Below are 26,990 nucleotides of genomic sequence, written 5' to 3' on the forward strand. Positions count from 1 at the left end.
CTACCCATCCCTGCCGTGACTCCGGCTGCTCCCGCTCCCCTCGCCCAGCCCTGGGAGCCCTGCCACTGGGCACAGCCCCAGCCCGGGCTGCAGGAGGCAGCTTTGTCCTTTGAAGAGCTGCTTCCTTGCCAGAAAAATGACAAGGCAAAAAGCCTCCTCCCACCACCTTTCCCCTCGCTGGCAGGGCCATGTCCTGCCCTGCCCAGCGTCAGCTGGACACCACGGAGCTGCAGTGGGGAAGGAGCTGGGAGCAGGCTGTGAACTGGAGCCGGTAGGTGCAGGGCTCAGCCAAGAGCTGGGCCAAACACAGAGCTCCAGCTGCAAGATCTCCAAGCACCAACTGCTGCAGGAGCCGGGACACAAGCACGCAGCCCCACAGACAGCAGAAGGCCCCAGTCTGTAAGACAGGAGCTCCTGGCTAGAAACACAAGGGCTGAGTGGCTGCAGCCAGCCCCGGTGAGAGCCCTGCTCCCCCTGCAGCTGCGCCAGCCAGTCTCTGCTGAAGGAAAGTTTTGTCTCTGTTTCTGCTACAAAAGCATTTCCAGAATGTGACACCCCTGTCCATAACTGAAACCCAACCAAGGAGCAAAACAGTGGCAGTCTAGGGAGGCATCAGTCCCCCCTCCTGGACACCCTGCAGACTTCAAGCAAAAATACCGAGAAGGACACGATTCCCATCTAGTATTTCAAAAAACGTTTTATTTACAGTATCGTACACCTCCACCCCTGTGTTAGTGGTTTTCCCTGCCTGAGACCCAGCGAGCAGAATTGAAACCGATCCCTGGAAATGAAAGTCAGGAGCCACAGAGGCTGCGGTACAGGAGAGTGGTGACAGTGCCCAGCAGCTGGAGCAGGGCATGGAGAGCAGCACCCACCCTGCAGCCGAGAGCGGGAGGCTCCTGCTGCAGCCACAGCCGCCTGCCTGCCCCTCCAGCCCGGCTGGAGGAGAGGGACGGAGAGGGATGGCAGCCCAGGACAGGCACCAGCCAGGCAGGCTCTGGAGGTCTCAGCAGTGGCAGGCACATGGTGCCAAGGCGAGGACTGAGGGGAGCCAGCCCCATCTACCATCACCCCTCTGAGCCCCCACCAGAGAGACGCAGCCTTGCCCAGGGCTCGATGCCCTCTGCCCTTGCCTAGGAAGCAGACAGTAACAGCAAACAGTGCAGACACCCTGTCCCCCACCGGCCCCTCGTGGCTGCTCCTGCGCTCCTCGAGGAGCCCCAGTTTGCCCCAGCATCCCAGTGTTGGGCAGGTATCTCTTGCTGGGCAGCTGTACCCACATTCCCCGTGAGAGGCAGGACAGAGGAGCCTCGCAGGCGAGTGCCTACCGCAGCCTCTGAGGCAGGCCGGCAGTCCAGAGGTAGTCCAGGGCCCTGCTGGCTGCCGGGGCTCAGCTGAAGAAATAGGTGGAATCCATCACCTTCTTCAGGTTGAATTCGCCTGGGGGAAGCGAGGGAGAGGACAGGTCAGAGCAGGGTGGAAATGGGGCAACTGGGAGAGAAGCTGCTCCGAGCCCTGTTTCAGCTTCCTGCAGAAAACTACTTCAGCTCAGCCCCTGCTGCAGGGTAGGTCACGACAGCAGGGATCTTAGACATCTTCCAGGAACTGATGTCCCTCCAAATTTATCTAGGACAGTGGTAGGAAGAGCAGGACAGAAGAGCGTAACAGCAGCAAGGCAGGGAAGGAAGAGAGGAGCGCACAGCCTCACAGTACAAACGGATTGTGCTGCCTCTGGGGCTGACCACGGCAGCTGCTCAACAGCAACGGAGCACTGGCCTGTTCCGTTTTGCAAAGGCAGAACAAAGGTTAGCCAGATGGTCTGGCAGAGGCAGGGCCCAGAGATTAGGAGGAGTTAAACTAATTGCCTTAATCCCATTGCATGTGTATCATCTAGATCCTGGCAATTACCATGCTGAGTGCCTCAATCCCATCTCCAGGCAAATACCTCGTGGTTGGAAACAGATGGGAGAGGAACAACAAGACGGGGACGGGATGAGCCTGGGGAAAATCCCAGGGGCTCAGCTCCGGGGAAGGCAGGGACCGCTCACAGAGATGCTACAGGGGAACGTCTTAAGGCACTGCCCCATGGCTCTGCTGTCCCCCACAGGCAGGACAACCTGACCTTAGGGCACAGCTTTAGCACAGCTGGCCAGACCCTCACTATGTCCAACTTCGGACACCACATGGGCTCAGTGACTTCGGGGGCCACTCCCCATCTCACTCCCTTTGTCTCCAAACTGCTCCTGAGCTTTGCAGTTCCTGTCCTGTGCTCCTACCTGTCTTGGGGACATTCGACAGCTGCTCCATCAGTTTCTTCTGCCAGAGGGCTCTAGTCTCTCTGCCGGGGCTAGACGAACCAGAAAGAAAGCAAATCAACATGGGAGCTCTGGGAGAAGGCGCACCCTCCTCTGCTCCCCAGTGCAGGCCCCTGACAACAGGATTCACCTCTTCCAAAACACGAGACACCCTGCAGCAGGAGCGGGAGCCCAGTCCCTGCCACAGCAGCCCTAGGCAGGCGCTGAGGCATCTACAGACCCTGCCCAGGACTGGGTCAGTCCGTGCCATCTGGCTGGCTCTGTGGTGGCAACAGAGGGCCACACACTGGGCCAACCCAACGCACGTCTTCGCTGCTCCTTACTGCCTCATTCACAGCGGGGAACCAAGGCACAGACATTATGGCCCGCCCCAGGCCCACTGAGGGATTCAAGCACCAAACCCTGCTTCAGTTCTGCAGCAAAAGGATGCAGACACCTTGTTTTTCACACCGAGGTCTGAGGCAATTTGGGCATCGGTCAAGAAGGAAGCACAACTTCCCTCCAGAGCAACCCCCAGGCAGATGACCCAACCCGTGAGCATCTGGGCACAACAACTGCTGGGAGAGGGAATCGGCGTGGGCAGGAAGGAGAGCGGTGGGGGTTCGCCAACAGGCGAGGAATACCTGCAGTACTTCTCCAGCATGAACTTGGACAGATCCTGCAGGATCTTCTCGCTGTGCAGAGCCACAAATTGCTGCCGACAGATCTGATCCGGGGAGCAATGGTGAGTCGCAGGTTAACAGGCGTTTTCCCCTCCTTCCCCTCAGTGCTTCTCAGCCAAGACAGGTCAGAGGTGAGGGGCAGGGAAGGCAGCAGGCAAGAGTGGGAAGGGGGGGCTGCCAGACAAGGGTGAAGGGAATCAGCCTGGGGAGGCGGGAAGCAGAGGCTGACCCCCATTTATCAATCCACTGCACAACAGCCCTTGTAGGACTCCAGGGGAAAGAGCCCAGGGCAAGACAGAGGCACTGACTCTGCTAGGCGCTGTGTCTAGCGCCAATTTACAGGCACAGGTTCTCCCGCACACCCTCCTTGAAGGGCGGGAGGAGATGGGGCTACGGCACCAGGAAATCAGCTGCAATCGCCAGCAAGCACCCCAGGTTCACCTTGCCTGGTTAAATAAATCAGCCTATGGAGCAAAGCCCAGGGGAAGCAAGGGCTGGCGAGTGCCCAGAGGACAGATCAGCAAGATCCCTGCTCACAAGGGACCCGGGAGGACACTTTTACCTGGTTCATGACATCCACAGTGAGCGCGTGAGTCCAGTAGCAATCGTGGACCGAGACGAAGGTCAGACCCTGCCTGGGAGGCAGCAGAAGGTGCCATGAAGTAGTGCTGAGAGCCCCCTCTTTGCGATGTCCCCTGTCCCATGTAGGCCCTCTTGCTGGGACATAAGCAGGGACCATGCAAGCAGGGGACCTCCCCGCACAGTGCCTGCAGATCTTCAGAGAGAGACGGCTAACCCCACAATCTCCCTGTCCCTGCCCTGCTGCCTCCTCTCAACCCTTCTCTGCCAGAAGGCCCAAACACCCACCCCACAAGGGAAACCTCTTTCCCACATTGCACGCCTCGCCCTGGCGATGCTCTCCCAGCAGACGCCGAGTCCCGGAGCCAGGGAAGAGCCCCAGCTGCCTGCTCCCTACCTGAGGCAGTGCAGAGCCGTGAGCATCATGTGCGTGGAGTCCAGGGAGTGGATGAAGTTGGGCGGGAAGGCGTTCTTCTGCTTCACTGTATCAGGCTTCCTGCAGCACAGAGCGGGAGACAGGAGGAGCTGGGGCACTTCCAGGTCCAAAGATGAGCGTGCCAGCACAGAGCCAGTGCCAGCCAAAACTAGGGATTGATGGGGGCAGCCCTGGAGGGCCCCAAGACCCGCTGAAGCACAGGGCCCTGCTCTGGCTGGCTTTCTGCAGCTCAGGGGGATACCAGGAGCTTTGGCACTCACTGGCAGGTTCCACTGATGGGAAGGTTTTGTCCCCAAAGCACAGGCTGGGGACAGCAGGGGCTCAGTAAAGACTGTGGTTTCATACTTACTGGTTGCTGTTGGAGTTTTTCACACTCAAGTTCTGCATGCTGCAATTCAGCTGCAGGGAGAGAGAAAGGGGATCAGCTGTCACACCGCCCTGCCCAGCCAGCACAAGGCACTCAGCACTGCCCTGTCCTTCTGGAGAGGGGCTCGCACGGACCACGAGCTACTCTGCTCTGCAGCAAATGTCCCTGGCTGCAACAAGGGGCCTGGGCAGGGACCTTTCCAGGGCATCCCAGTCACCACGGCAGCTGTCACTCCTCAGTGACACCTTGCCTGCTCCCCCTCTTGGGGATGCTGGCAGGCATCCTTCACCCCTTCCCAGCGATGCACTGATTCACCCCTGCGAGGGCTAAGAGAAGGGCTCCTGGAGGTGAGCGGCTGTGAGGACGAGACAGGCTGGGGAGACGTGAGTCAGCGCGGCAGCGTGTGGGAGGCAAGAGCAGCGAGACTGAATCACAGGAGCCCTGAGGAAGGCTCCTCGGTGCGGGGAACGGGCCCGTGCCCCAGCTGCCTGAGTGGGACGGGAGCAGCAGAGCTTCCTCACCAGCCCACCCACACACTCCAGTCTGCAGGGAGCGATGAGGTTGGAGGATGTGCCTGCACACACAAATCCCACCTACTCTGCAGGCTCACCCGCAGGTGATGCTGACCTGCCAGGCTCTAGCTGGCTGCCTCGAAGCCCGGCTGCCTGGAAGCCCGGCTGCCCTCTCCCTGCTCCCCACCATGGCAGAGGGAGGGGTAGATGGGTCCTGCACACGAGATACTCACCACAGTGGGCCTGGACCGATAGTAGGGCTGCACGATGGGAAGACCCAGCGGCGTGACCCACTCCACCGTCCGTCCCGACTGGGCAATGAGCTTGGCACTCTCCGTCAGCCAGTTCTTCAGCAGACGGAAGTGGGGAAGAAAGCGGCTGGAGTTAGCATGGGCAGCTGGGAGACCCCATCCCCAACCAGCACAGGTGAGCCCGACTCCTGCCACCGACTGTGACAGCCCAGCGCTTTTGGGGGAGTTTGGCCCTGCAACAGCCACAATCCCACACCTCTGGGCTGGGACAGGAGGATCTTCTCTGGGCCAGGACCCAGAATAACCATCCCCATGGAGCATTCCCTGGTCTATGTATGGGTGGGCCAGAGAAGGAGAAAAGGCAGAGAGAGATAAGAGGAAACAGGCACCTTACCTGGATATCTCGAGTTGCTGAGAACATCTCCTTGATGCCATTGAACACCTGCTTTACGAGGTAGTGAGATGCTTCCCACAAGTATTCCTGCACAGACCGAAGGCAGAGCAAGGGGTCAGGCCAAGGGGCAGCAAAAGATACGAAGCAAAGTGATGGGACCTAGGGTAAGCTAAAAGAGCACCTCCCTGCTCTCCGGTGCCTCAAAATTGCCTCCATCACAGACTGTGCTAAGTCTTGAGCTGTTGCAGATGGCTGTGGGTTGTGATGGAGGGAGGCCGAGATCAGCATTTCAGACAGCTCCTTGTCTGAGGACAGGCTGATCTCTGCGTAACGTCCCTGGACAAACAGGAGGCTCTTGCTGCCTCATCTGCCCCAGGAATATAATGCAGCCCAGCACCAACCTGCCACAGCAAACCACCCACTCAGCAAGGACTGTCTCACAGTGGGGTCACAGAATGAGAAACAGGCGCCAGGAGAAGCAAGCCTCCAAGAGCTCTGTGAGAGACAAGGGCCACTTCCAGAGGCAAGAGCACAGCCACAAACCTTGTTTTGCATCTGAAACACCAGCTGGAGCTGTCATGCCACCAAGCTGGGCCCGGGAAGGATGAGGAGCAGCCCCACCTGAAGAATCCCTCCCCACCCACAAGTGCTGGCAGACAGCTCTCCCGCAAGATGGACAAGCCTGGCACAGGCACGGGGGATGCGGTCCTGCACGTCCCTCTGCTAGCTGAGATTTGGGGGGTAAGGAGAGAGCAGGGCAGCAGGAAACCCCCAGGAAGGGCAGTGCAGGTACCTCTGCCAGCAGGGACTGAGAGCTGAGCAAAACACTGCTGGGGGAGGCCGGGGCAGGCACGCTACCTCAGGGAACTCGTCAATCTCCTTGAGACGCTTCTCCATCTGCAGCCGCCCGCCATAGCGTGTGACACCGTACACCACCGTCATCACCGTCTGCTTCACCACCTTGCGGCTCACGAAGCCTTGCAGCACCTGGGCGACCTTCACCCCCTGTTCAGCATCCTTCTTTCGAAACTCCTCCACCTGAGGAGGAGAGCGCCCCAGGAGGTCAGCCCCACCGCGAGCCGTGCTGGCCCAAGCCCCCTCCATGGCTGGGGGAGAGTCGGGGGGCCACACAAGACCCTCCCAGCTGTGCGCTGCCTGGCCTGACCTCCCATCAGAAACCCTGCAGCCCATCTTCACCAGCCCTAGTTAGCAGGGATCATCGGCTGAAGGAATCAAGAGGCATCCGCATCTCCCAGATAACCGTGCCCACGGGGACCAGAGCCTTCCACTGCTGCCTCAGCAGAGCAGTGTCCCTTGGCAGCGGGGCGGTGCCAGACATCACAAGGACATGGCACTAGGACTGTGGCTCACGACTCAGGTTCTCCCACCTCTGCCACCCCCAATGATAACTCTGAGCAAACCATGCACCCTCTGTGTGCTCCTCCCGCCCTCTGGTGCGGTGCTGCCTGGATAAAATGTGCTGAGACCTAGAAGGGAGAGCCAGGGGTTCAATGCCAGTTGAGTCTGGTAGATCTCAGCACACTTCCCAGCAGGCTCATTTCACATCATGTCTTGCCAAGAAAACTGAAGACTTAGCAGCTGTGCCAAAGGCTGAATCTCTCCCCAGTCCCTCCTGCCCAGCTCAAACGAAGAAAATCCCATAACCTGCAGGCCACCCAGCTGTGACCAGGAGATGAAGAACACTCTCTGCTCTCTTCTACCTCTCTACCCTGCTTCTCCCAGACTTCATTCAGGAGAAGTGAGGACAGCAGAAATCCCAGTGGATTCCTCACAGCTACCTCTGTCAGGACAGATCTCCAGCCAGATCCCCACTGCGGTTGTTGCAGTGGTTCTCATTCAGGGAGGGAGAGACTCCCTGCCTGCAGCCAGCTCTTGCTTTCCCAGCCCTCTGTACGCTGGTTGTACCTTGACACTTCTCCTTGGGAGCTAGAGTGACCCTGTGCAACACACTGGCAAGGGAGGGAGGCAGTTCCAAGAGGACACCTCCCCCTGTCCCCACTGTGCCTCACCTGCTGGGCCACCGCACTGTAGACATCCTGGGGGACATTGCAGGGCATCAGATTGACAGAGATGGCACCAATAAGGTCCCGGCCAAGAGCTGCGTAGTGCTGTAGACCATTGCAAGAGCCATCCTGCGTGTGGGAAAACAAGGTGTCAGTGTGTGGATGGAGCCCTGCTCATCTGCCCCCATTCAACAGCACAGATACACTTGGCTCAAAAGGTTATTGCCATTTCCCCCCCCCTTCGGACAGGTTTGCAGCTGATCTCCCAGTAGTGGCCAGGGCCACACCAGTTTCCATCTTCCTTCTGGCCAGCTTTCCTGTCTGGGTCTCATCACTAAATACTGCTGCCTATGAGGTTTAAAAAAAGAAAACCTCACATCACACTGCCCCCTCCATGAATTTGCAAAGACAGAGCTCTGTGGAAACACTGAAAAACAGAAAATTTGGAAAACAACAAATCTGTCTGGGATGCTAAAAGAAGCCCCAAGAGCCAGCAGTCAAAACAACCTCAGAAACCCCAGGAGCGGGATCAGAGGCAGGCCGAGCCAAAGATCACTCAGCAAGCCGCAGCTGACTCTGAGGCTCCAGCTAGCTGGGCTACCTCTGCTCTGTGGCTGATGAAAACCTTCTGACAGAAACCAGCTCCGACCCAGCCTATCCCAAAGCTGCAGTTACAGAGGCAGGCCAACCAATCTGTCACAGCAGCTGCCCTGACAGCCCTCCTGGGACCGAGACCAGCTCGGATGAGATAGGCAGGACCTGACCGATGGCGTGGGAAGGTCCTGCTGTTCCCCAAACAGCACCACCAGAAACGCTTCTCCCAGAAGACGTGCTGCTGCTTTGGACCATCCCTGCTCCTCCTGTGCTTGGGCTCTGCCTGGTCAAAGGGAGCCTGCAGCTGCCGGCAGGATCAACCCTCCTCTCCTCTCCGCCTCCTCCCCACACCCTGCAGTGCAGCAAGTTGCAGAGCCGAGACTTGACAGGGCTCCGGCAGCCCTGCCGCGGCAGAAGAGCTGCCTCTATTAACTGAGCGCTGATGACTCAGGTGGAAAGAGACTGGGGTGCCCTCCAGAAGAAGTACTTGCTTGAATTTCATTAACGGCACCCTCCACACACCCCCGACTGCTCTCTTGATCTTTTGTTGTCATAACTATATCAGTTTAGATGGTCTCATACAGATTCCAGACCATTGCTACTGGCAGAATACACCCCATTCTCCCCCCCACTTCATTAGGGCCATCTGATCTTCTAATGAGATAAATGAGCAAACCGCTCTCACCAGGAAAACAATTAATCATTGTCTCCCATGCAGCAAGGGGATTTATCAGTGCAGACAGATAGCTGGCTCGGCAGCGGCTGCAGAGAGTGCTGCAGATCTGCTGGGACGCAGCAGGGAGAAAGGGCTGAGTGCTGGCTACCGGGAGCGGCTGCCTGGCTCCTCTCCCTGACCGGGAAGGACAGACGCCTTCAGAGAGCTGAGCAGCACTTGAACGATTGCACTTGCCCCGCTCAGAGCGCAGGCACATCTGGGACCAAGCAGGGACAGGGCACATGGTGAATGACAGCCATGTCACTGAATGCAGGGGACAGATCACCTCTGTCCTCCTCCCCTTCTTCAGAGCTCCAGACCTGCCATCTTTTGCTCCTGCAGAGCTGCTTGGCTCCAGCCTCAGAACAGGAGCAAAGGCCCCCAAAGCCTCCATACAGCCCCAAGCACTGCAGATACGCAGGTGCTGCCACGCACCACCCCACATCCCACCCAGCCAGGGTCGGGCTGATTTCCAGTCCTGATCCTGCGGCTGGAGAAGGTAAGACTGGCCCGGGTCTCACCCTGCGGGCAGCTGACAGCAATCTCCCAGACAGGCTCTGCTCCAGCCAAAGGAAGCAAAGCAGCACTTAACTGTACTGGCTCATTAACAGCTGCATGGAGCAGCAAATTACTGGAGCTCTCAAGCCAAGATGCCTGTAGACTGCACTCCCATGCTTAAGAAAGCCTGGTCGCATGGCATAGTAAATGCGGCACTGGAGGCCTGGGCGCTTCTGCCCTGCCCTGAGCTTTCTGCTCTGCCCGTTTTCCTCCCCCGGCTCAGCCACACGGGCCATGCGGATCCGCTGGGCTCCCACCTGGTGAACCGGGAAGTGAGAGATGTAGGCTGCCGGATCCGGGGACCGTGAGGCTTTGGTGATTTCCATACAGCATGCCAAGGCTTGCCAGGGTTCGTCGGTGTTCATCCACCACTTCCTGCCCTGGGAAAACAAAAGCACACACTGGTAGGAGCAGGCAGTGCTCCCGTGGCACCCCAAAGCCAAGACAGGAGCCCTTGTGCCCTCGGGATATGCTGGGCAAGGCACCTCCACCTGCCGTGCCTCCATTTCCCTAATATTTCATCGTGTTTTCAGATAGGAATATGTTATTTAGGAAACTCTGCAACACTTTGTTTCCCTTTTTCCTCTCAAAGTGTTATCTTTCAAAATGTTTTTGTTTCAAAATTGATCTGATTTCCATTTTATTTTACTTTCTAGAAGATATGCTAAATAAGAGGAATGGTTAAGTCTCCTCTGAAATTAACACCAATCCCTTTTTCACTTAGCTCATTTGGACAATTCCTATTTGGACTCCAACACAGAGGAACTTGCCTGCTTTTCAGTTCAGTCACTGCAGGGGAACCTCCCAACCCACCTGGGGCTAGCTGCAGGCTCCCGGAGCCCACGCTATGCCCCTGTGGCTCAGGGTCCCACCACTCCACCCCAAGAGCGAGCAGAGCCCTGCCAGCCGTTCCCCACCTACCGTGAGCGGGTGGTCAGCCGAGTCCAGGATCTCCTCCATGATTTCATTGGCGTATTCCAGCCGCTCCTGCAAGGCGCTCTTCTTCTTCAGCCCCGTGAGGTTAATGAGGTGGATCTTCAGCCAGTCAAGGCCCTTGGGCCCCAGTGGCCTTCCCTCTGCGAACAGCAGGATGGCCCGGGTGACATCGTTACCGAGGTGGTTGAAATAAGGTGGGCAAGGGTAAGTCCTGCCTCGGAAGTCCATGTTGTGAGGAAACCAGAACACCTTGTCCCTGACGTAGTTGGCGATGGAGAGCTTATAGAGCGCATCCATGCGCAAGCTGTGCATTTCAGCTGCCTTCTTCTTGCACAGCAGCAACTCGTGCTTCTGGGACTTGTTCCAGGCAGAGGAATTGCTGGGAGCAGCAGAAGGCCTGGGGGCCTCAGAGATGGGCGGTGGGATGTCCAGCTTCTCATTGCCTTTGTCATTGAAGATGGAGATGATGATATCCAGCACTGGCTGGTTAATCTTCCAGGCACAGTTGCCCAGCTGGTTCAGGGCATCCAGCACAGGGTGGAGGTTCACCGGAGGACACTGCTCCAGGAGCAGCTGGTGCTGGATGGCCCCATCCACAAAGCGCATCAACTTGGTGTCATTCAGGACATAGGCACCAAAGTGGGGGGAAGTCCAGGGTACTGGGGGGCACAGCATAGGTATGGCGGAGGAGTTAAAGGTCAGCAAGGTCTCTGCAGCATCTGACACAATCTGGGAGAAGATGGGATGGGGCTTTATCAGCCCAACCTGGAGAGGAGAATCAGAGAGGTGAAGGTCAGCAGTAGAGGATTAGGGCTGGAGCCTGGAAGAGCATGTGGTCAGCCAGCCGCTACATGACGATCATGCTAAGTACTGACGCTGTCTGCACAGAACCAAAGGCCCCTCCAAGTGTCCCCAAGCAGGAAAGGCAGCAGGGAGGGAAAAGGGCCTTGCAAAGGCCCAGTTCCGATGAAGAGGTGACCTGCACAGCCCCAGAGCCCCCAGGACAAGGCTCACCTGCCAGCTGCTGCGGAAGGAGTAGATGTGGTAGAGGACAGGGATAAGCTTGGGCTCCAGGCGAGGACTGAGGATGTTCCTGGGCACCTTGACAGCCTGCACCAGGAGTTCCAGCATGTGCATACCCAGGCGCAGGAGGAGCATGTATGGCCAGCTGCAGTCCTTCAAGTTCAGGGAAGGCCCAAAGCCTGCTTCTGCCACCAGCTTCTCCCAATATTCGCGTGGCAAGTACTCGTCAGGCTGGGAGGTGGAAGGAGAAAAATCGGGTCAGCTGGAGGGGCCAGCCATGCTGCTCCCAGGGAGTTTGCTGGATGGGATCTATGTACCTGTACAGCTCTGAGAAGGACCCTGCTGTCTCTGTGTCCCTGTGAGGTCCTCCCTGACAGGGGTAGTTGGGGGAAGGACTGCTGACGTGGCTGGGGCAAGCCCAACAGCGAGAACCTGCTTCTGCTGCAGGCCAGGAGAGCGGCACTGTAAATCCCTTCCTCTTGCCACATCCTTGTGCTGACACCCTCTCCCCACACCATCCTGACCCTCCTTCCCAGACTGCAGATCTGCCTCCCCCGCCACGCCACGCGCACACAGCTCTGGGAACGACCTGCTCATCCTCGAGCTGCCCAGATTGGTGGCCTTGGCCCCTTTCTCCCCTCCTGTCCTGTCCTGCCCTGCAAAGTGCACCCTCCTCAAGCCCCAGAGCTCTCCTGCACAGGATGCCTGGCTCCAAAGGATCAGTTCTGCCGATTTAAAACCTTCAGACTCAGAAATACCCACTGCTATGCCAGAACTGACCCATCTGTTACCATGGGGCAGGGGGCCTGCCGAGCGCTAGATGGGGCTCTACTGGTTCTGGTGGCCTCTGCAGCAGCAGATTCCCAGAACCTGGACCTCGTGCTTGCGAGGAGGTGGACAAACTGCTTTGCCCCGTCTCTGCTCTGTAACCCACAGGCCCCAGGCCCGCCCTCTCTCAGGTGTACCTACCTGGCTGTCCTTTGCCAGCAGGTGGATATAGTCCTCGTAGATCTCCTGCACCTTCTCCAGCTGGCGGCTGCGCAGCTTCCTCTGGGTGATGTATCTGTTGTAGACTTTGGCGCCCAGCTCCCTGGCCAAGACAGCCAGGGATTCTCCTTGTGGAGAGAGGGTGTTGAGGATCTGAGAAAGGGGAAGGCAAAGAGGGTCTTAAGGACGGAGGAACAGAAAGACGGAACAGAGAGACAAAGTGGGAGTTAAAGCCCCTGTGTGGGGAGCATAGAAAGATGCTGATTCCCGTGATGCTGAGCAAATGAGGAGGAAGGAAACATGGCCAGGACAGAGCAGGGCTTCTCTGACTGCTCAGCACAGGGAGCAGACAGAGCCTGCACCAACTTTGAAGCTCATGTTCTGATTCTGCTGGCCCGAGCAGGACATCGGTGCTTTGTGGCAGCCCTATGGCTGTCTGGGCGGCCCTGTTCCTGTGGCGCTGTGAGGGCAGGGCAGGGTCCTACCTGCAGCATGATCCCCACGTACTCCTCATCCGGCAGCAGGCACAGGTAGGGGTAGAGAATGTTGTACCCCGACGCTGTCTTGAGCTTGGACATGTTGTGCTTTGACTTCTGCAGGGCCTGGAGGATGGAATCGTGCCAGTGGGAACGAAGGGTGGCCAGCAGTTTGCGCTACACAGAAATGGAAGCAAGACAGTAACGCTGTCGTGAGAGTGTGTCACCAGGGTGCTGCCCCCCTCTTTAGGCCACTGACCCCTGCATCCAGGTCCTGAGGGCTGAACGGCCCCCCTTCCCTCCAGACATGCAGCCCCAGACTTCCTGAGCTTTACCGCTTTAATGGCTTGCGGGGTCAGAGGTTTGGTTGACTCCACTGACTCGATGGTTACAGTGTTGTCCAGCTCCATCTCCAGCTGCTGCTGAAAGCGCTCCTGCAGCTCCTGCACAGAGAAATCCAGCTTGGGGTATGACACCGTCTTCTTCTGCAACAAGAGAGAGACATTAAGTGCCAAAAGCCAGAGGAAGAGAAGACATGCTCGCTCTCCCAGCTTCCCTGTAAGAGGCATGTGGTATGAGTCCCTGCTGAAGGCACCTTTCTGGGACCTCTGAGGTCTGAGGTCCCTGCCTGGCAAACCCCAGGGAGTCTGGAGTAACAGGCCCCTCCAGAGGCTGCTCTGTTCCTGTCTCATGGTCAAGCATCCCCCCCAGGCACACCCTCCAGCACATGAAGGTCATCTCCACCCCTCGGCTTCTCTGTTCCCCTGTAAGGCTGTTGGTAAGGCTATTCACTTCCTCGGAACAAGGAGCTGCCTGATGATTTGCGTGGGCTAGTGAACAGAGATCAGCTAAAAAGTTCTTCCCATATCACAGTCCTGGGCTGGACCTGAGGACACCTGTGAACACCATCTGTCCAGCTCCAACACCTCTCTGAGCTGCAGAGACATCCCTGAGCTCTGTGGCTTACTTTGGAGTAGAAGCCCTGGAGCAGAGAAGACTTGCAGGTCTGGGGCTTGGGTGGAGCGGGCAGCCGGTAGTTGGGCTGGACAATCCTGATGGCCCTCAGCACCTTCTCCTTCTCATCTTCCTCAAACAAGCACTTTTGGAAGAGCTCATCCACGTGGAAGCCATCGCTCTTCAGCTGCTGCACACATCTGAAGAGGGGCAGATAAGATAGGCTTAATCTTTCACAGGGGACTGTGTGTGTTGGACAGAAATCAGCACATAATGAGGCAGGGAACAAAGTTTTTAAACAGAAGACTAAGCATGGAGGAGTCAGATGGGGGTGACCCCTTTTGAGGATCCAAGAGCCTTGACTGTGTCAGGCTTTTCCTTCCTCACTTGTGCCCTCAACAGCATCACCCAGACCCACGTGAGACACACCACAGGACAAAGAGCCGCCCCTCCCAAATCCCTGGCAGCCACAGAAGCAAAACCCTCTCCCAAAGCAGGGCTTGGGGGCTGGCACCCACCAAGAATTAGCTGTGAGCATATGGCAGGAGACTGATACACGGCTCCAGGCCGTTCCAGGAGGGCTGGAGGGGCCTCCTCATGCCGGGTGGTTCCCAGCAGCTTTCCTCTGCGCCACCGTTCATGCCAGGGCAGCTGCAGGAAGGGTGCAACCTCTCACACTCCTTGGAAAGGCTCTGACAGCCCCGGGGAGCGGGATGTGCCCCATGCACTTGCCCTGGGATGCCTCTTCCCTTCTCCTGCATCCTCCTCAGAGCAAGCAGCAACCGCTGAAAGCCTTGCAGCAACTTGTGCCTGGCCACACTGATGTCTGCCCAGCCCCAGGCAGGGAAGAATGGCACAGAAATGGGCATAACTGGGAAACCCACAGGAGGCAGATGCCTCAGTCCACCAAGAGCGTGACTGCCAGGCAGGCTAGCAGCAGGACGCTGTCCTGCGGGAACACGGGAGCTCTCCCTGCCCTCCGCACACAGCCAGGAGACAGCTCTCAGGGCTGCCGGAGCTGCTGGGGTGGGAGCTGCCTCTGGAGCACAGCCCGTCCCGACAAGGTCACCCGCCTCGGGTTACAGCAATCAATTATCCACCCCTCCAGCCCGCACCACTGCTGAGCAGGCAGCTTTCACCTTCACACTCGGGTGGGGAAACTGAGCTCTGCTGCCCTTGTGAGACCGAGCAAAAAGATGCGGGTTCCTTCACCCCCAAATAACCCTGCTCTCCCCTCCAGCCCATGGCAGCAGAAGGGAACCCACGGGCTGGTCAGAGCTTGGGCAAAGGGACAGGGGGCTGCGGTTCATGCACTGAGCCTGGGAGCCAGGGCACAGGAGCACGGCTCGCAGGGCTGCAGCAGGAACAGCCTGAGCACCAGGAGCAGCTGCAGCACTTGCGAGAAAGCTCTTTTTCCTGCAGCCCCCATTGCTGCCAGGGACCAAAATCCCCTGCACATGCTGAGATCTCCCACTCCCCAGCCTCACCAAGGAGGCTGCAGGACCGCATCCTCCTGGCTCTGCCGGGCCAGAGCTGGGATCTGGGGCACAGCAGAGCCCAGAGCCCCACCTGCCGACTGGCCTGGCCCACACCAGGTGACACGGGCAGGAGGACAGGCAGACCCGGGTGACAGTGGCACCAGCCAGGCCCCAGCCCAGGCCCCCATCAGCCACAGAAAGCAAAACGGGCAGGAGGGAGCCCCTGGCAGCTTTGGGAAAGCATTAAGAGCCCAAGAGGTGACACACAGTGCCCTGAGCCAGAACTGCAACACGCTGTGAATCCTGCTGCTGCATGCGCCCCAGCTGCATTTCGGTATGTTTGGGAGCAGGCAGGGGCTTTGGCGAGGAACAGCTCTACATCTCTGCAGAGCCACTCTCCCCAAAAACTACCCCACAGCAGCCCAGTTAAAACAAGCAACTCCCACCTTACACGTTCAAAGGGACCCTGCAGTCTGGGAGCAGAGTGAAAAACAACCCCCATTTCGCCTGCTCCCAGGACAGGCTCAGCGCTCCAGGCCAGCCACTGCCATGTCCAACTGGGAGAGCACGGGAAATGAGAGCTCATAGCCACACACAGAGCGTCAGCAAACAGAAACAGTTGTGGGGAAACACACACATGCCCTGGCGAGGCTTGGGGTTGACAAATCCGTGCAGGTGTGCTCTAAACATTTGCTTATAGACAGCCCTACAGGTGTACTGCTGTACTGACGCAACACCCACACACCGAGGCAGCAAAGTCAATGCCAGTCACTTCTAAATCAACTGACTGGAAGACGTTCACTCAGAAGCACCTAGAACTTGTTAGCCAGTGATAAATCCCTGAACCACCCAAGGGTGTTGGTGCAGCCATAGCAGATCACGAGAAAGCCTTCTCCATCCTCTGGCAAGGCAGCTGGCTGTGCTACCAGACCCAAGCGCTGCCCCTAGAGCCAGCCTGCTGGGATCTCACAGGGCTCCTTCAGCTCCTCACTTTGGGTCTGACACTTATTTTGCCCATTACGCTCCACAAAATCCATCCAAATCTCCTGATCATGCTCCTCCAGAGAGCTGGCACCCTGCAAAACCAGCTGTTGGCTGAGCCTGCCAGGAAGGGCAAACTCCATGGAGGTGCTGTAAAAACAAACGGAGAAGCCATTCCTATTGGGCAGTGATGGAGGGACCAGTGGGAGAGAGATGCCCGGGATGGGTGCAGAACCAGGGAGACTGCAGAGAGGCTGCTCCCAGCCCAGGGAGCTGCTCTGTGAGCTCTGGGGGAGCAGACACAGCTCTGGCCAGAAGCAAGGTTGTTCTCACCTCCTACATCTCCTTTCTCTGCAAGATCTCGGACAAACTCCCTAGCAGCTGGGGGTGGCGAGGAGGGCCCACTGCAAGAGCTCTGCCCGCCCCTAAATCTGGCCACGAGAAGCGGGTCAGAGCATCTAGATGCGCACACAGCAGGGGCAGGTCTTCCCGACCCCGGGCCAGTGCATCTCCTCCCCAGAGCAAGCTCCCAGTTCTCCCAGCACAGCGGCAGGCTATGGAGATGCCGCCCAGGGCTTGGCGGCACCCCGCGGCAGGTGAAGTGTGTTACCTCCGGATGGCTTTGGCGGATGACTGGTTCCGGCCCATGCACTCCAGCGCCGCCGCATAGGAGTCCAGGTTGGGCCGGAGGCCGACAGACTCCAGCATGGAAAACAGCCGGTTGATGTGCTGCAAGTGGCCCTGCGGATGAGAAGGGAAGGGGCTGTGGACACAGACACCAGCAGCCCCAAATCACAGCCTCACGCCCCTCTGCTCCTGTTCAAATTTAGCCACGTCTATCCCGCCCCATCCCCTTCTTCCCCTCAAAGCCACCTCACAGGATCAGTGGCCTGATTCAGGGGCCTCCTATCTGCTCTGTCCCTCTCAGCAGAAGACAAGCCCTCCTTAAACACTTGCTGAAGGCAGATGTGACAAACAGATAAAACCATGACCACTGCTTCTACAAGCATGAGGCTCTTCCTCCTGAGCCAGCCCCCCTCTCCCACCCAGAAAACCTGACAGCCGGACCAGGGCAGCAGCCCCCAGGCTCGGTACCTTTCTTGCCCAGCTACGCATCACGATGTTGTACGCATTGACATTCAAAAGCCTTCTCTTCACAGGGGAGCTGTGGTACAAGAGAAGGAACCTCTCGGCCTCCTCTGGCTGCTGCAAGAAGAGGAAGCATTCGAGGTTGGACTGGATGGTCTGCTGCAGGATCTTGTACTGGCTGCTGTCCTTGTCCTCCAGCACCCTCTGAGGCCTCTGTGCCTTCGTACCCTCCTTCACCGCTGCCACCCTGGGCTTGCTGCGGGCGTAGGCACGGTGGAGGCCAGTGTGGCTCTGGCTCCAGGCAGCAGCCACTTTAGCCTTTGGGCTCTTCAGGCTCTTCTTGGCTTTAGCTTTAGCTTTGGCCTTGGCCTTGGCCTTGGCCTTTGGTTTGGCCTTGGCCTGGCCCTTCAGAGCTGGCTGGGAGGCGGCGATGGATAACTTTCGCTCCACCTTCAGCTGCCGGATGTACATCTCCTTCTTCAGCTTCTCAACCCAGCTGCTGGGCCGGGCCGGGCTCTCATCCCTTCCCCTGGCAGCAGGTTGTTCCTCCACGGGGCCAGGAGCCACCACTTTCTGCAGCGGGTCCTGGTACTTGTCATTCCCCAGTGGGGCCAGCTCTGCTTTGTTGACCATCGCCTCCGGGACATTACTGGCTTGGAGCTGCTTCACTCGAGCTTTCAGCACTGCCAGGAAACACACAGCCGGGGAGAGGTGAAGGGATGCAAGGCACAGCAGAACGTTGCGTCCTACCCCAGGGCCTCGCCTCTGGGAGCGCCCAGGGACATGCTCAGGAAAAGGGGGTCCACACAAGGACTTCTTCGCTCTCTGGCCAGCCCTCCTCCCAGCAATCAGCTGCTTTGACCACTGTCTTTCTGGGATCCACCCATATGCTGTGGCCCATCCTAGCATCCCAGGGAACCCAACAGTGTCACTGCAAGGGAAAAAGCACCAGCTCACGCTTGTCTAACCTGCTGCCTGGTCACTTCACCGGGCCTCTCTCCAAGGACCTCATGTCCTCAGCTCACTGGGGCAGAGAGCCCGCAGCCAGAGCGTGTTCCAGGGCAGTCTGCAGGGCTCTCGCACACCCTGGAGGGACTCTTCTACTGTCCCTTAGGACCACCGTGCATTTTACAGCAACTCAACGCTCCCTGTGGGCAGGGTGGGTCTCCAGGTCCTTGGAACAGGACAGAACTTGCTCAGGGAGGGCAGCAAGTCCATGGGAAGCCCCACATCCTTGTCCAGGCTACAAGTGCTTCTAGTCCCAAATATCTTCTTTATGGCTACACAGAATGGGAAGACTCCTAGAAAACCTCCCGGACACTGAATAAGGGAAACCCCTGCAGCTCTCCCCAACTCACCTTCCAGCAGCTCTGTCCTCTCACAGATGGCATTTCTGCTCGCCTTCTCCTTGGCGCTGGCAGAGGAGTAGCTCCTGAGAACACTCCATGGGACCCCTGCAGCGGAAAGACACCAGGACAGGGAGGTCAGAGGAGGCTTCACCCCTTACAGCGCTCACTGCCCCACGGCCGGGCCCCAGCTGGGCAGCGGGGAGGGCGCAGAGGGGAGAAGGCGAGCGGCGGTTCCCAGCCCAGCCTGCAGGACCCAGCAGCAGCGGGGGGCAGCTCCGTGGCCGGGACGCCCCTCACCCCCGGCTCTGACCTCTTGGAGGAAGCACGGCCCCGGGGACGCCACAAACCCCAGCTCTGCTGCACGGGGCGACGAGACCCCAGCGACCCCCAGAGCAGGCAGACCCGGTCCCGCAGCAGGGCCGGGACCCCAGAGTCGCCCATTTCTGTCCTTAGAGAACGACAACGCCCCAGGACACCCGCAGCCGCCACCTCTGTCCCTAGGGCGGGCTCAGGACGCAACACGACCCTCAGCCCCCAGCTCTCTCCCAAGGGAGGGCTCGGGACACCAGGGACCCCCACAGCACCCAGCTCTGTCCTGGGGGCGATGCTCCGGACCGCGGGGACCCCCCAGCCCCAGCTCCGTCCCCGGGGGCTGACGGGGGGGACCCCAGGGCCGCCCCCCGCTCCGCTCCCTCGGCACCCCGCGGCCTCAGGCCCCCTCCCCGGCCCCAGGCCCCCCGCCCCCGGCCCCTCACCGGCGCCCCGCAGCCGGGCCGGGCCCAGCAGCGCCGCCCGCAGCCGCAGCAGCGCCATGGCCCCGCGCTACGCCGCCATGCCGCGCCGCGCCGCCGCACTGCGCAGGCGCCGCGCGATGCTCGCCGGGAGGGGGCGGCCCGCCGCGCCGGACTACAGCTCCCATGATGCAGCGCGGCCGCACGCCGCACCCCACGCCCCCTGGCGGCCGCGGCGGCCCCGACGGGACGGGACGGGACGGGACGGGACGGGACGGGACGGGACGGAACCGGCGGAGGGGGACCCGGCGCAGCCCCGCGCCCGTCCCGGCCCCGAGCCCGGCGTGCCCCGGGGCTGGACCGCAGCCGGACACCGACACCACCACCACCGGGCCGGGGGCCACGGCGGCCCCGCCTCTCCGCGAGGGGCCCGGACCACCCGCCGCGGGAGCCGGGGCGCGCAGGCCCCCAACCGGGCGCCCTGCGAGCGCAAGTGAACGCCCGGCGACCGGGAACGGCTGGGACAGCCGTCGGGGCACCGATTTATGAACGGGAGGCCCCGCCCCGCCCCGCCCATTGGCCGCCGCGGCCCCCGCCCCGCCCCGCCCCGCCGGCTCGCCCCGCGCCCGGCCCGCCCGCGCCGTCGGGGCCGGTCGCCGCCGCCGCGGCCATGGCCCGTCGCCCGCCGCCCCGCCGCGCCCCGCCGCCCGCCCGCCGCCCGCCGCCATGAGGCGCGGGGGCCCCGCCGCCCTCGCCGCCTGCCTCGCCGGGGCGCTCGCCGTGCTGGCGGGGCCGGGGCCGGGGCCGGGGGCGGGCAGCGCCGCCTGGGGCGGCCGGCGGCCCCCCCGCAGCTACGGCCACCTGGAAGGCGACGTGCGCTGGCGGCGGCTCTTCTCCGCCACCCGCTTCTTCCTGCGCATCGACGGCGGCGGCGGCGTGGAGGGGACGCGCTGGAGGGAGCGGCCGGGCAGTGAGTGGGGCCGGGGCCGGGGCCGGGGCCGGGGAGAGCCGGCGCCTGGGGCCGCCCCGCGGGGCCGCCCGGGGTCCCACCGCTCTCCCACCCACGGGGGCGAGAGCCCAAGGCCGCCGGGGCGCCGGGGCTGCGGCAGAGGCGGGCGCCGCCGGGGCCGGGCGCGGGCAGAGGGCACGGCGGGGGGCGAGGGCTGGACGGAGGCGCCCCGGGACGGCGGCGGGACCCCGCCGTGCCCGGCCCCGGGAGCGCCCGCGGCTCCTCCCGCCCAGCAAAAACCTCGGCAAAGCATCTCCTCCGGCCGGGCGGGAGCCGCCGTCCCCGCTGCCCCGCCGTCCCCGCTGCCCCGCAGACGGCTGGCCGGGGCACGAACGGCTCCTGCTGCCCTCGGCCCCGGGAGCCCCTTTCCCGGGGTTTGCTGCCCGCCGCGCTGCGGGAGCGATGAGGGGTGCGCGGGCACCGGCGTGCTCTGGCCGGGGACCCGGTGTCGCTTTGCCAGCTCTGCCCAGCGCCGGGGGTGACCCGGGGAGTCCCTCGTCCCATCTCGTCCTGCCGGCACAGTCAGGGGGCTGCCTCCCCTGCACTGCGTTTCGGGTACCTTCATCCAGCACTGACTGGGGGGGATCTGATTGTTCCCCATAAACACACTGGGGAGGATAAAGGCTGAGGAGGAAGAGGGACAGAGGAAGCTTCGGGGTGATGCTGGTCTCAGAACCGAGCATCTGCGAGGCTGGCACAGGAGAGCAGAGCAGCCCCGGTGGAGGGGACCACAGAGCATCCGCTGCCCGCAGAGCGGGTCAGGGCTCGGCACAGTCTGAGGGCACGTGTGGACCACAGGAAAACCCGTCACGCAGGGCCCCGGGTGGGCACAGCCAGCAGCCCCCGCCGCAGCACGCAGAGGGGGGCACTTGCTGCAGCCTCCCTGCGGGCTGCTCCCGCAGAGGGGCCCGGGGGGGCTCACGGGGCCGGGCAGCGCACCCCAGGGTGGATGGAGAGGGCAAACGCTGCGGGATGTCAGCGCTGCCCGGGCTGTGCTGTGATCTGGAGCTTGGGAACAAGCAGGCAGGATTAGGCCTTCCCCTGGGGCTGGGGCTGTGTCTGCTCCACCCTGCAGCCCTTGGGAGCGGCCGTGTGCGGCGGTGGGAAGAGGCGGCTGCGGAGGCCAGCACCGGGGTCCCCGCGCCAGCGGAGAGGCTGCTCCCGGCACCGGGATCCTGCCTCGGCTCCTCGGCCGCCTGCTCCCGCCTGGGCCCTCTCCACGTGATAGCGCCGTGGGTCCTGAGGGGACGTGGCACCCACAGTACGGCTGCGGCAAGAGCCAGGGCTGCAAGCCCAGCTTCAGCACCCGTGGTATCAGCCCGCTTTGGGTGCTGGGTCCCAGCCCCCTGGGACAGGGAGGGGGCACCAGGCTGGCAGGGCAGTGGCTGCACAGGGTGGGGATGCTGGGGGCCTTGGGAAGGGGGGATGCCTGAGCATCCCTGGGGGGCCCTGGCAGGGCGCCGGGGTTTGGGGTGGGAAGGATGCTGAGGATGGGAGCAGCATCCCCTGGCCCATGCCCCGGAGGCAGCGGGGGCTGCCCTCCCTCCTGGCCAGCACAGGAGGATTTCACCCGGCCGAGGGAGCCCAGCCCAGCCCAGGGAACCCTCTCGCGGTGTCAGAGGCTGTCAAGAGTCCCGATGGGGCACGCTGCCAGCACAAAGCGCCCCAACACGTTCCCTCGGCCGTGTGGCAATGGGGCCTGGCAGGTGGAGCGGCTCCAGGCTGTCGCATGGGGCTCGCTCTGGTTATCGGCGCAGAAGAGAACCTGTGCTTGGGCCGGGCTCGGGCTCTGCTCCTCAGCCCTTGCGGCAGCTGCGGGACCAGCCCCGCCGGTGGCTGCAGGGTGGCAGGGCTGTCCCAGGGCTTCTCCCGCCTCGGGCCGTGCATCTGCCCCAGCCTCCCTGGGACCCCACTGGGGCTGACGGTGCGAGACTGGGAGCACTGGGAGCTGCTTCCAAGCTGCTGCATGGTCCTGGGCTGCTGCCCCGCGCCTGCAGGGACCCGTCCCCACTGCGCAGAGCCAGGCACTGGCCAGGCACCTGCGAGCAAAGCGCAGCAGAGCTGGCCGGGGCGCCGGGAACAGCAACGGGGGATTATTTTTAGAAAACTAGAAGTCCTTTGTTATAAATAGCAGCAGCTCCAGACGATGATCAAGTGGGATGGATTTGCAGGCATTCACTCAGCCCTTCCTCACGGCTGCTGCTCGTCGGTGGCTTCACTGGGCTGGGCCCTGCGGGTCCCAGTGGGTGCTGGGGCTGGTGGCAGCACCGAGGCAGCTGGACTGAAAATCCCCTCTTACACATCGCCCCCAAGGAGCCGAACGCTCAGGAGCCCTCATGCTGCCCTGGCGCTGCGTCCGCCCCATCTGCTCCCAGCGAGGGCGATGCCCAGGCAATGCCGGCTCAGCCGGGGGGTCGATGCCTGGCAAAAGCCCCCGCCCAGGGGCTGCAGCCCCCTGCCCTGTGCGTGCCGCTGCCAGCCAAAGCCTCTGCTCATCCTCCCACCCCGTCCAGCTGGGGCAGCCCCAGGCAGCGGTGCCCATGGGCAGCTCCTGCTGCGGCACACGCCCTGCCCGCTGCCCTGCCTGCATCTCTGCCCACTGGAGATTCCTTCTCCCCTTCCCGCAGCACCACGGGCCCGGCGGGTGGCAGGACTGGCAGTGGCACCCCGGGCTGGTCGGGTGCTGGCAGGCGTGAGGCAGTGCAGGAATCCAGAGGCTCTGATGGTGCTCTGGGTGTTTCCCCTGTCAGAGCCGCTGGTCTGACCACATGCCTTTCCCATTAGCGGCTGTGCCGGGGGCTCGGCGGCCAGGCACAAGCGCTCCAGCCCAGCCATGGCTGGGCCCCGCTGTGGCTTCACGGCCCGGCTGTAGCTGCCTCCTGGGCTCGTCCCCAGGCCCTGCAGCACCGCCACGTCCCTCCCGCCGCAGTCCCCGGTGCAGGGCCGCATGTCCATGTTTGTGCCAGCCGGGCGATTGGCACCAGCATCCGTGGGCAGCACTGTCCCGGCCGCATTCCCGCCCCTGCAGCCCTCTGCCCCAGTGCCTCCGTCCACTGTAACGCAGCTGCGCGCCGTCGCTGCTACCCCCGTGCACACTTTGTCCCTCCAGGGCCACGCTGGCCTCGGTGCCTTGAGTGCGCGGTGGGCCGGGTGCCGCAAGAGGTGGGTTGGGTCCCCAGGGCACCGCAGGCGGGTTCAGGACAGATGCACGGGCAGAGCTGCCAAGGAGGGTAGGATAAAGGCAAGTTCGGCACCAGGCAGAGGCTGACAGGTTGTTCCAGGCAAGGGGAGGTTGTGCTTGGCATTGCTCCTGCGCAGCCCGGCTCCTGGGAAGCGGCTGGGCCCTGGGAAGGAGAGGAGTAAAGATCAAATCCCCCCCCCCGACCAGAGATTCCCCCTCCTGCTCCTGGCTCAGGCTGCAGCCCTCATTCCTGCCATCCCTCTGGCTGCTCCGGTGTTGGGCGAGGGGCAGCGGCCCCGTCCCTCCAGGGCAGCACTTTGCGGCCACAGACCTGGCGTTGGGGCAGGGCCCCTCGGGGAGGTCGCCTGTCCTTCCTCGGCTCACCGCCACGCTTCCCTGTCCTGCAGGCATCGTCGAGATCCGGTCGGTGCGTGTCGGCGTCGTGGCCATCCGGGCGGTGCACACTGGCTTCTACCTGGCCATGAACAAGCAGGGGAGGCTCTACGGGTCGGTAGGTCGGACGCTGCCTCCCGGGCGGGACCGGACCGGGGTCAGAGGCACAGGGCAGAGCTGGAACAGGGGGTCCCAAATCCACTGGGACCAGTGCCCAGGAGCGGGCTCCTGGTTTCCCACACCCTGACCTGCTCCCCAGTGGGGGACTGCACCCACAGAGCCCCTCTGCCCTCCAGGGACCGGGGAGGAGCCGGGGTCCTGCCCTGCCCCGCTCTTGGGGTCTGACCCCGCTGGAGCAGGGTGACGACGGGTCCTGGCTGAGCACAGCCGCCCCTCACCCCCTTCCCTCTCCTGCCAGAAGGAGTTCACCCCCAACTGCAAGTTCACGGAGCGCATTGAGGAGAACGGCTACAACACCTACGCGTCGCTGCGCTGGCGGCACCGGGGCCGCCCCATGTTCCTCTCACTCAATAGCAAGGGCAGGCCACAGCGAGGGGGCAAGACGCGCCGGCAGCACCTCTCCACCCACTTCCTCCCCATGCTCGTCAGCTGAGCCCCACAGGCGGCTCCGGACCGTCCTGTAGGAAAAAAATGGAAAAAAAGGGTTATTTTATTTATGTACATATCTATTTTTTTGCTATTTATTGTTTTATTTTTAAATGCACGGCGGATGGATGCGGAAGGCAGATGCTCCAGACGCAGCCTGGAGCCGCACAGGGACACGGCTCTCCCCACCATCCCACCGAGGCAGAGCTGGCACGGTGCAGCCCGGGGAGCACGGCCACCACGTGCCGGGGCTGTGGACATTGCGTCCCACCCGCGCAGCCCGGACCCGGTGGCCGTTGCTCTGCTAACGGCGTCTCTGCAGGGGCTGGGACAGAGGCTGCGGGGCTGGGATGTAACGGCGGGTCGTATTTGTCTTGTGTCCAAGCACCTGTGGCAATTAAAGCTGTGTTCGTGGTACAGAAAGGGGAGTGAGTCTTGGAGCTTCGACGGTGGGCTTGGCTCAGGCTGGGTGGGGTTGGCTCCCCTGGGGTCGCGGCTGCAGCCACCAGCGTCGTCCCTGCTGCCACCAGTGGGGAGCCCAGCTGGTCCCCCACCGCATCCAGCTCCTCATCGACCCACACCCTCACCCGCGCAAGTGGGCAGAGAGACACCCAACCCAAAACCTAACCCGCAGGAAAACACAGCGATGGGCGTTCGGTGGCACAAAGAAGGGAGCAGAAAAAGCAGCTGCTAGCGTGGGAGAGCCCGGACCCTGCGCTAGTGCCGGAGCAAAGCACACGCACGTGTGACCCGCAGCCAGAGCGGTGCAGCTCCAGGGAGGAGCATCCCCCAGCAGGCGCCAGGCTCTGTGCAAGGGCCGCGGCCCTGGAGACCCAAAGGCACTAGGCACAGGGGGCAAGGGGTCGAGAGGGTCCCCGGTGCCACAGCAAGAGCCCGGTCGCAGCCAAACATCCTGCTGCAGCATTGCAGCGGGCTCTGCAGGAGCAGGTGCTGGGCAGCGGCGCAGGAGCCAGCCCAGACCCTCGGGCAGACGCAGCCCCAGCCCCGGGGCCGCCCCTGGCTGGAGGGAGCTGGGACGCTGCTCCCCACCCATCTGCAGACTCCGAGCCAGGACATCGTGAGCAGAAGGGAGCAGACCCGCGCTGGGGACCCGTCCCCAGCAGGAGCACCTGGGCCACAGGCTCCCGCTTGGGCGGATGGTGCCCAACCCACGCCCTGGACCGAGACCCGAGGTGCAGCGGGGCAGCCGGCCCCCAGCCAGCCCCAACTCCCCAGGCTGCAGCCACTGCCTCCAGGCTGGTCCTGCCCCTCCTCAGCCCAGCTCTGCTCCATCGTCCCCAGCAGAGATGGAGCCGGGAAGGCGGCTGGTGGCGAGGACCAGCCCCTCGCCTGGAGGGGAGCACGGCCAGAAATAGCACCTGCGCCTTGGCCTCCCGGCCAGGGCACGTTCCTGCGCCGCCCTCCGCAGCGAGGCATCGCAGCTTGGTCACTTTGTCACGTCAGACGTGAGCAATGGCCCCAGCGAAAACCACCAAACTTGTTCCATTTCTTACCCAACCAGCTCCAAACGAGTCTGCGAGAGGGAACAGCCACCACCTCGACTGTGTGGTGACCGCGGTGGGCACCGGCCCTGGCCAGGAGCCCCTGCCAGGCGGGTCGGCAGCAGCCGTGGCCCCACCGCAGGCTTCACTTCGCCCACTTGAAACCAAGCATGGCTCACACGTGAGAAATTGCCTCCTGAGCTTCGGGGGAGGCAGGAACCCCGCACTGCAGCCAGCAGCTGAAACGTGGCAGGAGAAGATTTTCCAGGTCTCCCGGGCTGCGTTTTGGTGACTAAACAGCAAAGCCTTCCTCCATGCCGGCCCGGCCGATGGGCACGCACAGGCTCAGCCAGGGACCTTCTTGCTGCCACCCGCCTCCCAAGCTCCGGATCCTGGTGGCAGAAGCTTCTGGCTCAACCTCCGGCGGAGGATGAGCTATTAACCCTGATCTACCAGTCCTGAGATAAACCCTCGTCCCGCAGGCATCCGCCCGCCGAGATGAAAGGCGCCGCTGGGCTGCCCTGGCTGCCCTGGCAAAGCCAAGGAGGAAAAACATTCCAGCAGAGTTGCTCAGCACCGGCCGCGTGGCCCCGGCAGGCTTGGCAAAGGCTGCTTGCCATCCGCGTTTGGGACATTTTCTCCAACGAACCTTCTCTTACTCCAGAATGGCTGAAGAAACCCCCAACAAGCGCCTGCCTTCCCCTCCTACGGGCGGCACGTCCCTTCGCAGGAAGCTCTCGGGAGGGAGGGCCAGGTCCCCAGGAAAGGCTGCTTCGAAAGCGGCACCAAAGCTCTGCTGGCACCAGGACCCCGAGTGCCCAGGGAGGCCAGCGCCTTCCCCAGCCCCCCCCCGCGCGCTCAGAGGGCCCCAAAAGCCGGAGGAGACGC

The 26,990-nt window shown here is 62.0% G+C and overlaps 2 protein-coding genes across 12 annotated transcripts; one reads left to right on the plus strand and one right to left on the minus strand.

The window, feature by feature from the left end:
- Positions 1-679: 679 nt before the first annotated feature.
- POLRMT (RNA polymerase mitochondrial) lies at positions 680-19,970 on the minus strand. Of its 5 annotated transcripts, none has more exons than XM_087769733.1 (21): positions 19,436-19,970; positions 18,690-18,785; positions 17,338-18,014; positions 16,853-16,983; positions 13,797-13,983; positions 13,165-13,314; positions 12,839-13,006; positions 12,336-12,506; positions 11,358-11,597; positions 10,329-11,108; positions 9,665-9,787; positions 7,547-7,669; positions 6,375-6,554; positions 5,517-5,603; positions 5,105-5,218; positions 4,342-4,391; positions 3,954-4,052; positions 3,540-3,612; positions 2,939-3,021; positions 2,277-2,347; positions 680-1,440 (listed from the first exon to the last, which is right to left on the minus strand). In XM_087769733.1, exons 1-21 carry the CDS (start codon positions 19,491-19,493, stop codon positions 1,391-1,393), a joined length of 3,711 nt encoding a protein of 1,236 aa, XP_087625859.1. In that variant the 5' UTR covers positions 19,494-19,970; the 3' UTR covers positions 680-1,390. The 5 variants fall into 5 exon arrangements, 4 of the variants coding, with proteins under 4 accessions (XP_087625859.1, XP_087625860.1, XP_087625861.1 ...); XM_087769734.1 differs by having other exon boundaries at positions 13,165-13,272; positions 19,436-19,620; XM_087769735.1 differs by lacking the exons at positions 680-1,440; positions 2,277-2,347 and having other exon boundaries at positions 2,945-3,151; positions 19,436-19,619.
- Positions 19,971-19,988: 18 nt separating this feature from the next.
- Positions 19,989-25,177, plus strand: FGF22 (fibroblast growth factor 22). 7 transcript variants are annotated; one of them, XM_087769745.1, is made up of 3 exons: positions 19,989-20,381; positions 24,009-24,108; positions 24,413-24,880. In XM_087769745.1, the coding sequence occupies exons 1-3, from the start codon at positions 20,138-20,140 to the stop codon at positions 24,636-24,638; spliced, it is 570 nt and encodes a 189-aa protein (XP_087625871.1). In that variant the 5' UTR covers positions 19,989-20,137; the 3' UTR covers positions 24,639-24,880. The 7 variants fall into 7 exon arrangements, with proteins under 7 accessions (XP_087625871.1, XP_087625865.1, XP_087625866.1 ...); XM_087769739.1 differs by having other exon boundaries at positions 20,009-20,381; positions 24,009-24,112; positions 24,742-25,177; XM_087769740.1 differs by having other exon boundaries at positions 20,009-20,381; positions 24,738-25,177.
- The last annotated feature ends 1,813 nt before the right edge of the window (positions 25,178-26,990 follow it).

Source organism: Nipponia nippon, unplaced genomic scaffold (genome assembly GCF_047370975.1).
Source record: "Nipponia nippon isolate SJK-2023a ecotype South Korea unplaced genomic scaffold, ASM4737097v1 scaffold_31, whole genome shotgun sequence".
Classification (NCBI taxonomy): domain Eukaryota; kingdom Metazoa; phylum Chordata; class Aves; order Pelecaniformes; family Threskiornithidae; genus Nipponia; species Nipponia nippon.

Bases quoted from the DNA above. Each gene is read 5' to 3' on its own strand.
- POLRMT (XM_087769733.1), bottom strand. From the start codon at position 19,493: ATGGCGCTGCTGCGGCTGCGGGCGGCGCTGCTGGGCCCGGCCCGGCTG. The intron at 13,984-16,852 runs GTAACACACTTC...GCCCCTCTTCAG, and splicing joins TCCGCCAAAGCCATCCGGAG to ATGTGTGCAGCAGCTGAAGA. The intron at 2,348-2,938 runs GTATTCCTCGCC...TGGTTCGTCTAG, and splicing joins ATGCTGGAGAAGTACTGCAG to CCCCGGCAGAGAGACTAGAG.
- FGF22 (XM_087769739.1), top strand. From the start codon at position 20,138: ATGAGGCGCGGGGGCCCCGCCGCCCTCGCCGCCTGCCTCGCCGGGGCG. The intron at 20,382-24,008 runs GTGAGTGGGGCC...CCTGTCCTGCAG, and splicing joins CTGGAGGGAGCGGCCGGGCA to GCATCGTCGAGATCCGGTCG. The intron at 24,113-24,741 runs GTAGGTCGGACG...TGCGGAAGGCAG, and splicing joins AGGGGAGGCTCTACGGGTCG to ATGCTCCAGACGCAGCCTGG.